The 12,540-nt window shown below is 33.0% G+C and overlaps 1 protein-coding gene across 14 annotated transcripts in view; it reads left to right on the plus strand.

Annotated features, from left to right (window-relative positions):
• CDC42BPA (CDC42 binding protein kinase alpha) overlaps window positions 1-12,540 on the plus strand; it is a 317,120-nt gene that overhangs the window by 185,834 nt on the left and 118,746 nt on the right. For all 14 annotated transcript variants that reach the window (XM_060091342.1, XM_060091328.1, XM_060091334.1 and 11 more), the window contains exon 12: window positions 10,769-10,902. In XM_060091342.1, coding sequence (XP_059947325.1) covers window positions 10,769-10,902 — 134 coding nt within the window. The remainder of the gene's footprint in view (window positions 1-10,768; window positions 10,903-12,540) is intronic.

The following is a 12,540-nucleotide window of genomic DNA, read 5'->3' on the forward strand; positions in this document are numbered from 1 at the left end:
ATGATCTCAGTAAGTGTAAGGGGAGAGAGAGAGAGAAGGTACTGTTTTAGCTAGAATAGTCAGACCTCTCTAGAAAAGTAGTTTTAGGCCAAAATAAGTGAAGAAAAGAAGGATCTGACCCAGTGTCTTTTACAAAAAGGATTATTTAAAATGCAATATTAAGGTACATGGAGATTTTAAAGTTGAGCATAATTTATGCTGTTCTATTTTTTTAAGTGGCTGTCCTCCTAATAAACATCTCTTTATCAAATTTCTGTAGCTTTATCTTTTTAAAACTAAGTTAGATTAGGAATACGATAAGTAGAATCATTTACTTTGCTTTGATATCAACACTACATTATCAGTGGCACTGAATGTATTTGAGTTTTTTGGCACTAAAAAAGCAGTGAGACACAAGACACAACTAGGGTGCTTAGTGATCCATATCACTTCAAAGAAGTGATATGGATTTGGAAAAACCTATTTACATAAGTCTATCTCACTTATATGTTCTAGGAAGGATTTTTGTTTTTTTGTTTTGTTTGTTTGTTTTTAAGATTCCTTGGGATTTTCTGTGCTGACCATCATGCATCTGCAAATAGGAACAATTTTCTTTTGCCCTTTCTGATCTGGATGTTTGGGTTTTTTTTTTCCTTATTTCACTGGCTAGAACTTGCAGTACTTCGTTGAAGAAGAGTGTTGAGAACAGACATCCTGGTTTTCTTTCCTATCTTAGGGGGAAAGTATTAAGTCTTTCACCTTTAATTGTAATATTAGCTGTAGGCCTTTTATAGATACTCTCATCAATTTAGAAGCTCTCCTCTATTTCTGTGTTTCTAAGGGTTTTATCATGAATGGGTTTGAATTTTGTCAAATATTTTTTCTGCACTGATTGATAAGAACATGTGTGGTTTTTTTTCTTTAGTTAACCTGTTAATATGGTGGATTAAATTGGTTGATTTTGAAATATTGAATCATTGGAATATGCACATGCTTGGTCATGGTGTATAATTATTTTTATATATTAATTCTATTTCCACTGTTTTGTTCAGGATTTTTTAATATGTATACATGAGAGATACTGGTCTTTGTTGTATTTTTCTTTTTTTTGTACTGCCTTTGCCTGGGTTTTTAGTTTGTTTTCTTCTTTTGTTTTTTGTTTTTTTAATGAGATATGATTGACACGTAACATTATCTTAGTTTCAGGTGTACAACATAATGATTCAGTATTTGTATATATTGTGAAATAGTCACCTTAGTAAGATTAGTTAACTTCCATCACCACTATAGTCATAAATTCTTTTTTCTCGTGATGAGGACTTGTAAGATCTATTCTCTTAGCAACTTTCAAATATACAATACAGTATTATTAACTGTAATAATAGCACCACGTTGTATATTACATCCCCAGTATTTATTTATTATATAACTGGAAGTTTGTACCTTTTGACCATCTTTCCTCCTTTAACCCACCCTGCACCCCCGTCTCTTGCAACCACCAAACTTCTCTATATCTGTGAGTTCAGTTTGTTGTTATTGTTGTTTTTGTTTTAGATTCCACATGTAAATGAGATCTTACTGTATTTGTCTTTCTCTGTCTGATTTATTTCACTTAGCACAGTGCCCTCAAGGTCCAATCCATATTGTCACATATGGCAAGATTTATTTTTGTGGCTGAAAAGTACTCTCTTGTATATATGCAATTCCAGAAGTGGAATTGCTGGATCATATGGTAGTTCTATTTTTAATTTTTTGAGGACTCTCCATACTGTTTTCCATAGTAGCTGCACCAATTTACATTCTCACTAATAGTACACAAGGGTTCCCTTTTTACCACATCTTTGCCAACACTTTTTATTTCTTATCTTTTGGATGAAAACTATTTTAACAGGTACAAGATAATGTTTCATTGTGGTTTTGATCTACATTTCCTTGATAATTAGTGATGTTGAGCACCTTTTCATGTTGGCCATTTATATGTCTTCTTTAGAAAAATGTCTATTCAGCTCCTCTGCCCATTTTTTGATAGGATTGTTTGTTTCTTTGCCATTGAGTTTATGAGTTCTTTGTACATTTTCTGTATCAACTTGTTGATCTTAAAAGTAAAAGTCAGTTATTTTACCAGAAATAAATGGGTTTATTTGGGAATAGCAGAGATTGCAGTTTTGGACAAGCAAGCCATGGCAAAAATCATAGGCAAGTTTAACAAACAAAGTGAGGAACATTTTATAGAGAAAAATGAGGAAGTTGGGAAAGGTTGTTTTGAATGAAAGTCCTTTGGAGAAAAGTGAGAGTTCAGGGTGAAGATGGTTTCTCATTGGCTTAGTTCCTGGGGTAGTTGATTTCTTATAGGAGTTGTGATGTACTGTCTTTCCTGTTGGGGCCTGTAATTGGTTTTTCCATTCTTGCTGTCTGTAATTGACAGTTCTTCCTGTAATTGATGAAGAGAGATACTGTGTGAGAGTTCCCCCTTCTGGCCTCCCAACCCCATTTTAGTGAGACTTCCCTTTATTAACTTTCACCAACACCTTGTCAAATATTTGTTATCAAATATTTGACAAGGTGTTGGTGAAAGTTAATAAAGGGAAGTCTCACTAAAGAAATGCAAACATTTTCTCCCTTTCCATATGTTGCTTTTTAATTTTGTTTATGGTTTCCTCTGCTGTGCAGAAGCTTTTTAGTTTGATGTAGTCCCATTTGTTGATTTTTGCTTTTGGCTGTGGTATCAGAGTAATGCTGGCCTCATAAAATGAGTTTGAGAGTATTCCCTCTTTTATTTTTTGAAAGAGTTTGAGAAGGATTGATATAAATATCCTTATTCTTTTTTTTTTTAGTTGCTTGAAGTGTAAAGTTAGGTGTCTGAGGTTTTTTTTTCTTTTGTTTTTTCTTTTGTTTACCATAGGTGTTTATTGCCATGAACTTCCTTCTTAGAACTGCTTTTGCTGCATTCCAAAAGTTTTGGTATATTTTTTCCATTTTCGTTTCTTTCAAGATTTTTTGAAATTTCCCTGTTAGTTTCTTTTTGACCCACTGGTTACTAATGTGTTAATTTCCACATTTCTGTGAATTTTTCCAGTCTTTCCCTTTATTGGTTTTTAGTGTTATACCTTTGTGGTTGGAAAAGATCCTTGGTATGATTTCATTCTTTCTAAATTTGTTAAGACTTGTTTTGTAACCTAATTTGATGTATCCTGAAGAATGTTCCTTGTGTGTTTGAGAAGAATGTATATTGTGCTGCTGTTGGATGGAATGTTTTGTATATATCTGTTAGATCCATCTGGTCTGAAGTATAGGTTATGTCCAATGTTTCCTTATCAATTTTCTGTCTAGATAATGTATCCATTGTTGAAAGTAGAATATTGAAGTCCCTTACTATTATTGTGTTGTTGTCTATTTCTCCCTTCAGATATGTTGTGTTTACTTAATATATTTAGGCACTACAGTGTTGGGGTCATAAAAATTTTTAATTGTTATATCCTCTTGATGAATTGACCCCTTTATTATTATATAATAAACTTTTTTTGTCTCTTGTTATTATTTTTGACTTAACCTCTCTTTTGTCTGATAAAAGTGTAGCTACCCTTATTCTGTTTTGGTTTCCATATGTATGGAATGTCTTTTTCCATCCCTTAATTTTGAGCCTATGTGTGTCCTTAAAGCTGAAGTGAGTCTTATAGGCAGCATGTAATTGGGTATCATTTTTTTAATCCATTCAGCCACTTGAGGTCTTTATTGGAAAATTTAATCCATTTATATTTAAAATAATTATTGAGTAGGTACGGATTTACTGATGTCATCTTATTGTTTTCTGGCTGTTTTATAGTTCCTTTGTTCCTTTCTTCCTCTCTTACTGACTTCATTTGTGAATTGATGATTTTCCATAGTAGTGCTTTGATTTCCTTCTCTTTTGTGTATCTACTGAAGGTTTTTGCTTTGTGGTTACTGTGAGGCATACATAAAATATAACAGTCTATTTTATGTTGATGGCAATTGTTTATTCTTCCTGTTTATTATGTAATTGTTTCAATTATTTCCTCTTCAGATGTTTTAGAAGCATATCAGACAAGGTTATAGTGTTTCCTTAAACCATGAAGTATAATTTAGAAAGCTTAAGGGGGGAAAATTCTATTCTATTTACCCATATTTTTACATGATGCTCTTTCTTCCTTCCTGATATTACTGAGTTCCTTGTTTTATTGTTTGCTTTGTGTTTAGAGAACTTACTTTAGCCATTTTAAAAAGGTAGGTCTGCTACCAACAAATTCTCTTCATTTTTCTTCATCTGAGAATGTCCTGATTTTCCCTTTATTCCTAAAGAATATTTTTCTGGGCATAGGAGCCTGGACTGATAGTTCTTTTGTTTTAGCATCTGAAAAATACTGTGCTGCTTCCTTTAAGCTTCATGTTTTCTGAGGTTAAATTCACTGCCATTCTGAGTATTTTTTCCCCTTACGCAAGAAGTTTTCTCTGGCTGCTTGCAAGTTTTTTCTTTAGTATTATAATGTTTAATGGTGTGTTTTGGCATGGATTTCTTTGGGTTTATTATGTTTGGTGTTTGTTCATCTTATTGAATCTGTAGGGCTATGTGTCTTGGCCATATTTTGGAATTTTTTTAGACCCTATTTTTCTAAGTACTTTTACAGACCTGCCTACTTTCTCTTCTCCTGCTGGGACTCTGATGATGCGAGTGTAAGATCTTTTGTAAATCATCACACAAGTCCCTGAGGCTCTGTTCATTTTTGTTTCCATTCTGTTTTTTCTTTCCTGTTATTCAGATTGGTTAATTTCTATTGTTATACCTTCCAGTTCAGTGATCCCTCTGATCCCTCCTTTGTGCTGCTGAATCTATCTACCAATATTTTTATTTTATTAATTTATAAAATTCCCATTTTGTTCTTAACTAATCTTCCATTTCTTTGCTGAGACTTTCTGTATCTTTGCTCAGGTCTTCTATTTATTCATTTGTTTCAAATATGTTTATAATTGCTCATTGAAGCATTTTTATTATAGCTGTGTTAATATCTTGTCAGATTATTCTGACATCTCTGTTATTTTGGTGTCAGCATCTATTGATTTTCTTTTCTCATTCAAGTTGAGATTTTTCTAGTTCTTGGTAGGATGAGTGATTTTTGATGAATGACTCTGGATCTTATTTAAACCTTCCATTTTAGCTGGTTTTTCCTGACACCATTCCAGCAGTGGGAAGGGGATTGCCATCTCCTTACTGCCAGGTTGAGGTAGAAATCCAGTTTACCCACTTGACCTCCCTTGACACCCAAGGAAGGGCTCCTTGTTATTCTTGGAAAGGAATGGGAGTTCCATCTCCCAGACTGGTTTCCACTGACACTGTGGCAGGGGTGGCCTTATTACTGCTGGGCAATGGTGAAAGTTCTTACTCTTTTCTGATACCACCCCAATGGGGAGAAGGGGGAGATCCTCATTAATGCTGGGTGGAGATGGAAGTCCTGGTTCCCCATGTGGTCTCCACTGACACTGTGTGTGGGAAGGGGCTTGTTACCAGCCAAGGGGGTTGAAAATCCTGGCCCCCCTTCTCTAATTACCCTTGTGGTGTGTTTGGGCACTTCATTAAAACCTCATGTGATTGTAAAGCTAGTTCCGCACTTGTCTTTCGCTGACACAGGTGGTCATCAGGCCACAGTGTTTTCTGTGGTGTTTAACTTGAGCAGAGTGGTTATTTTCTAAAACTTTTCTGTCTTGCTAGTTTGCCCCCTTCTTGGTTCTTTGGCTAGAAAGAGTAGCCTTTTGTTCAAGCTTTTGTTTTCTGCTTCTGTTGGCATTTCTGGGTTGCTGGCTTCTTCAGCTCTAAGTCTGTGAAATAAAGACCAAAAAGAAAACCCAGGGAAGTTAACACTGTGTAGTTTCAATGTTCCTGACACACTGTGTCAGATTCCATTGTCCCTGGCCAGTCATCCTTTTTCTTTCCAATTTCAGACTTCTTAGTTTATTTTACGTATAATGTCCAGCTTTTAAAATATAAATCTGATCCCATCACAGCTTCAACATACATACTTAAATGTTTTCAGAGGATCCCCATTGCCTCTGGGATAAGATTAAAATTTCTCAATTCTAATTACAGGGTCCTTCATTATCTTGCATGTATTTTCCTTTCTAGGTTTGTCTTTTGTTATTACTCCATGCACTGATCCCAGCCATGGTGAACTACTTTTAGTTTCACCTAATCACCTCCAGGTTTTACACATATTTGGTTGTTGGTTTTTTATGTAGTCTTCTTGTTCTTCACCCCCATTTCATTCATTTTTTTCATCCATCTATCTGTCCATCCATCCATCCATCCATCCATCTAAACATCTATTTGTTTCTTTCTTTCTTTTTGCTTGTTTGTTTGCTGGAAACACTCTTCACCTGGTAAATTTCTACTTCTCTATAAAACTTTTCACCACTGACACATTTTTAAAATTTGTATGTTGCTTGACTTCCCTTGCCTTACCACTAGACTATAAGCTCCTTGAAAACAGGGACTTTGAGTATTTTATTCATTGATATATCAAAGTGCCTACAATGATGCTTGGCACATAAAAACCCCTAAATCAGTGTTTGTTGATGAATGAGTGAATGAACGACTAAATGAAACCTCCCTCTTGGAAATCTCTGACCACTTCCTAATGTATCTTCCTACATTGTGTCTTTACAGGCAATCCCCAACACGCTCACATCCCTTACATACAAATAAATGGTCCCTGGCGTCACCCTAATTGGGGAAATTGATTACCATTAAATTATTGGTTGAAATGCCCTTCCTTTACTTTATTCCTACCTTCTCCCTAAAGTCAGTGCTTATAGGATTACTCTACTCATGAGTTTTCATCATTTCCCAGAGGTGGAATAGAATCAGTGAAAATAATGTTGTAAGAAAGGCTATATCCCTCTTTTTAGTATTCTTCCTTCCCAAGCACTGTTTTCTTGATCATGTGTTAGTCCCAGTGATACTCTAGATTTTATTCCATCTCCTCAATATCATTCATTAATTCATTTTTTAATCTTTTTTATTGTGATAAAAATACATAATATAAAAATGATCATTTTAACCCTTTTCCAATGTACAGTTCAGTGACGTTAAGCACATTCACAATGCTGTGCAACCGTCTCCACCATCCATCTCTACTTTACCCATTAAACAATAACTCGTATTCCTCCCACCCACTAGTCCCTGGCATCCACCATGCTACTTTCTGTTTCTTAGAATCTGACTACTCTAGGAACCTCATATAAATGGAATCATAAAATATTTGTCCTTTTGTGACTGACTTACTTTGCTTAGCATAGTGTATTCAAGGTTCATCCATGTTATAGCATGTGTCAGAATTTCCTACCTTAATACAATATTCCTCAGTATGTATATACCATATTTTGTTTATACATTTATTTATAACTGGACTCTTGGGTTGCTTCCACCTTTTGTTTATTGTGAATAACAATGCTGCTGTGAATATGACTGTACAAATATTTGTTCAAGTCCCTGCTTTCTCTTCTTTTGGGTATATAATAAGAAGTGGAATTTCTGAATTATATGGTAATTCTCTGTTTAATTTTTTAGGAATTGCCATACAGTGCCTCAAGGGTTATGGTTTGCACCTCTGTGTACTGTCTGTGTCCCTCCAACTCTACACTGCAACCACCCTTTCTCTGTCTCCCTCTGTCCCCTTTCTCTCTCTTTCTGTCTCTGTCTCTTTCTCTCTCACACACACACAAACACACACACATACTGTTCCACAGTATGTAAGTAAAGGAGAAAAATAGTGAATGGAGGGGAAGATAATAGGGAAATCTGTTTTCTTTCATCATGGTTAGAAGTAAAATCTCTTCACATCAGAAGAGTTATGGATTATTTGAGAAATAAGACCATAATGGAAAAGCTGTGACACTGCTCTTGTGTATCAGAGAGAGAGGTGCTTTGATTGTTCTGTCAGCCTCCTTCTGACTCCAGCCTCAGTCCCTCTGTAGTTTATCAGTGTTCCGCTGTGAGTGCCACTTTAGTCATGCCCTTCTCTTAATTCCTATATCATCCATATAACCTGCCACACAATTTGTATTTGATTTTCTCCTTTATGATTTAAAGAGTGTTACTCTTGTCTTCCTATCTCCTTCAAGACAGAGACCGTATTTTATATTTCTCTTATATACCACACAGTGCAAAGAAAATTCCTGTGTATTGTGCCCTCATTAAATCCTTATTACTTACAGCTTGAGTTTCAGGATTCTACTAGCAGCAGTGAGTTAATTTTGTTGCTGTGAGCTAACCTCACTTCCCTAGTACTGCTTTTCAATTTAATCACTAAAATAGTTTTTAATAACTTCATCTAAATGTTTTGGCTAGTCATGTTGCCATATATTTAATAGATATTTTTGATAGTCTTTGAGGATTTCTTTCAAAATTTTAATCGAATTTGCTATTTGTTGTAGTGAAAGTGAAGGCTCTTCTGCCTGAGCCATTTTATAGTAGTTGGCCAAAGTTCAATACGTTCTGAATTTTTCTTGATTTGGGGTTTTTATCTTTGGGGGATACAAAATTCTGTGTATTCCAAATTACAAATGCTCTACTTTTCTCCATATTAGAGGGTTTTTTAAGTAATTGGCTGGGTTTGTCTTCTCCAACTTCTTTATCCAGTACATTTCCTCATGTACTTCTCATAATTTACCTGTTGCTGTTGTTTAAATTAATATTTTGAGTCTTTTAGGCATTTTTAAAGTGTCTGAAATATGAGTCATGAAAATCTGACATGTATTTTGTATTATCTACTTAACAACTCCATGGCAAAGCTGCCAACATGAAATGGCTGGGATAAAACTAAAATTTAACCTATATTGAAATAAAAACAATAAAAACATTCTTAAAGACTGTTGAAGCTATCACATTTAATACATTTTGCTGTAAACTTTATATGATGCAGACATTTTATGAAATATTGATACTTTTTTGTTTCTAACAGAGCAGTTTAGATAAATGGATGACTCAATAATTTGCAAAAAATTTTAACATGCTAGGGAAGAACTTTTCAAAGTAGAAGAAAGGAAGTGAGCATTCTCAGAAGGCATTACTAAATGTACCATGTTACTTACTACTCTAGATTGATATACTTTAGCCACAAAATTTGATTAAAATGACCCCAGAAATTATAGAAATCAGCTGTGTCACATACTAAATTTTGACTCCAAGTTATTAGAAATAACAAACTAAATTATACCTACTTTACAAATCATTGAAATCCTAAAAATGCTGAAAAGTTAAAATAACAACAAAAAAAATTTTAAGATGTTTAAAAGAAATTAGTATAAACAGAAAAATTCCCACATGAAATGCTGAAATTTGAGAAAAAGATAAAATGTAATTTTCTGAATATAAGACTAAATACCCTGTGATCCTTAAGATTAAACATCCATTGATATTTTTTATTGTTCTTCAAGGAAAACACTTAATACATACTGTTAAGACAAAATGAAAACTAATCAAATGCAACTTTGCAGATATTTTCAAAATTGCTAAAAACTAATACCTAATATAAATAAGCTTTTAATTAATCTGTAAGTTTAGGACACTGAATATTAGTAAATTATTTTACTTAAGGAATCTAGAACCAGTTAGTGTGTAATACATGGATACATTTAAGTTACTTCTTGACTACAGGACTTGTCTATACAAATGAAACGCTCTTTTCAATAGAACTAACGTATTATAAACACTTCTTCATTTATTGAAAGCATCGAACTCAAGAGTGTGCAATGCTCTGTGCATTTGTTCCCTGCCTTTAATTTGCGAATGAGCCATCTGGGGATCTTGTTAAAATATAGATTCTGATTCATTAGGTCTGGGGTGGGGCCTGAGATTCTGCATTTCTGACAAGCTCCCAGAGGATGCTAATGCTACTGCTCTCGGGATGACACTCAGAGTAACAAGGCTGTAAAAAATAGAAAATATCCAGAACAAAATTAACAATGAATGTGTTTAAATTTCTCTGTTTACACTGGCTTCAATTCTTTAATTTGCTAATTTACTTTTGATGCCAGGAATATTTCATATCAATTTATTAAATTTTATTTAAGCATATGTTAAGATTAATAATTTTATTTTATTTTATAATAACTCTTCTGAACTTATAATGTTAAACATCACTTGATTACATTACTTTTTAAGTTGGAGAGGTTGATGTAAGACTGGTGGGCTGTAGTTAGCTCTGATACTCATTTAGCAATGTGACCTTAGGCAAGTTACTCAACTCCCTGAGCCTATTTCAAATATTTGCTTTTAGAAATCAGAGTTTATTCTTCAAATCACCACTAGTGAAACCAGGCGGGGTGATCTGGAACCACAATGTTAGAAGCAAAACCATCATACAATAATTTGAGTAATATCAGCAGAAGAATGCTAACTAACAGTAGAGGAAAACTTATCTATTTTGTTTGATTGGTCGTGTTCTTTTCTGTTAGTTTTAAGTTTTTAATTGGTTCTGAAGATACTGTTTTTTGGAATTATGGTCTTTTTTTTCTAATAGATATGAAGGCATTTTTGCACATAAATTCTGTGCAAAAACTTTGCACTTAAAATTTGTTCTTCATCCTGGCATTACCTATTCACCATCTTTACAGTGAACTGATAAGCACTTAATTTTCATGAGTCAGTGGCATGTGGTGTTGATAAGCTGAATACCAATATCAAAATAATTTATTTTTTAAAATTTAGTTGCTTTAAACCTTGGTTTTGAGTATTTATTTTTATGCAAATAGTAAAAGAAACATTGTTTCTTGTTTTTAGAATCAAGTCACTTGGAACAGCAACTTGAAGAAGCTAATTCTGTGAGGCGAGAACTAGATGATGCTTTTAGACAAATCAAGGCTTATGAAAAACAAATCAAAACATTACAACAAGAAAGGGAAGAATTAAATAAGGTAAAAATACATAGATAGATTGTTAAAGCCTTTTCTGAATTCTTAATCTTGTTTAACTTGTATACTGAAAGCATTCATGAAGAATTACAATAATATATAGTATACTTTGTCTGTAAAAAGATGGTTTAAAAATTTAAGAATTATTTTGGTGTATGACATTTGATGAATGGCTAGTTATGAAGAAACTTCTAAATTTTCGAGGCTTCAAAGTTCAGAATCTTTTGTTCTTTTGGAGAGTTAATAATCAAAGGACTTGATTAAAAGTAAATGTTATTGAAAAAGAAATATTATGAAGAAGTGAGAGAATAGTAAAAATCTGTTTAGTGTCTATGGAAAAATGAAAAATACAGGCATATTTTCATTGTGACTTGCTAATATGAATATTCTTTAAAGATTATGATAGAAAATTTCTTTAATCATTTTTTTAGATGTCAGTTTATCTTTCAAAGCCTGGATGAATAAGCTGAAGTTACTTTCATAAGAACTTTGTGAACATGTAAATATTACTATAAACATCAACAAAATTTATTAATAGCTAGGACACAGTAACACAGTCCAATAGGATATATAATATTCGAGCACTAGAGAAAAATACTTTACATAAATGATTTGCTGTGTGTACTTTGCCTTTCATTAACAAATTTTAGAATGTTGGAATTAATACTAGCCAATGCAAAAAAGAAATGAGTGGTTTATGGCATAGTATAAATTGTATTCAATGATGTTGTGTATAATTCATTGATAAAACAGATGAAGTCCTTCTGGGGAAGACTTTTAAGTCTTGCTGCCCATAAAGAAATGGAGGTAATTAAAAATAAAACAAATAACCTTTTGCTGATGAAGCTAATCAAAAAGATTAACAGAGAAAGCTATGAAGGTCAAAGTGAATTAGATTAGTATATTTTTACTTTTTTCTTGATGCACTTTCAAGCAATGTTTTGTATAGATTCACTTATATTCATGGTCAATTTAATAATATTTGGAATTTATAACAGACATCCTATTTGTTTTAATAATATTATATTAATAATTACTATTATGTATTTAAAGGTAGGATTACTCAGCCAAACTTGGTTAACATAATAAGGATGAGCATCTGATATCTAGATTTATAGTAACAGGTACTTGGCCAATTTTTAATAAGTTTTAATATTAAAAATCCTTTCAGTATATTTTGAGAAGAGGGTAGTGCTGAAATGAAACACATCATATTGATAAAGAATTTTAAATGATTTGCCTGATATCCTACAGGCAGCAGATATTCTTTTCAAGATTTTTTTCATTTGATGCATATAAAAAAATAAATGTAACATTATATAAGTTTTGACGCAAATAATAAAATGAACCAAACATCCAACTTAAGAAATAGAGCGTTACCTATTTTGTGACATAGCCCTGGGTAGTCATTTCCTATTCCTTTCTCATCACTTCCCTGACAATGGTAATCACTCTTCTGAATTTTATGTTAATCATTCCCTTACTTAAAAATTTTTTATCACATATTAGTGTATCACTAAATAGTATATTAGTGTTGGCTTTTTTTGAGCTTTGTAAAATGGTATATGCAATCTTTTGCAATTTGCTTTTTTCACTCAACGTTGTTTCTAAGATTTGTCTATATAGCTGTTGATCATTCAT

This window comes from Mesoplodon densirostris, chromosome 2 (genome assembly GCF_025265405.1).
Source record: "Mesoplodon densirostris isolate mMesDen1 chromosome 2, mMesDen1 primary haplotype, whole genome shotgun sequence".
In the NCBI taxonomy this organism is placed as follows: Eukaryota; Metazoa; Chordata; class Mammalia; order Artiodactyla; family Ziphiidae; genus Mesoplodon; species Mesoplodon densirostris.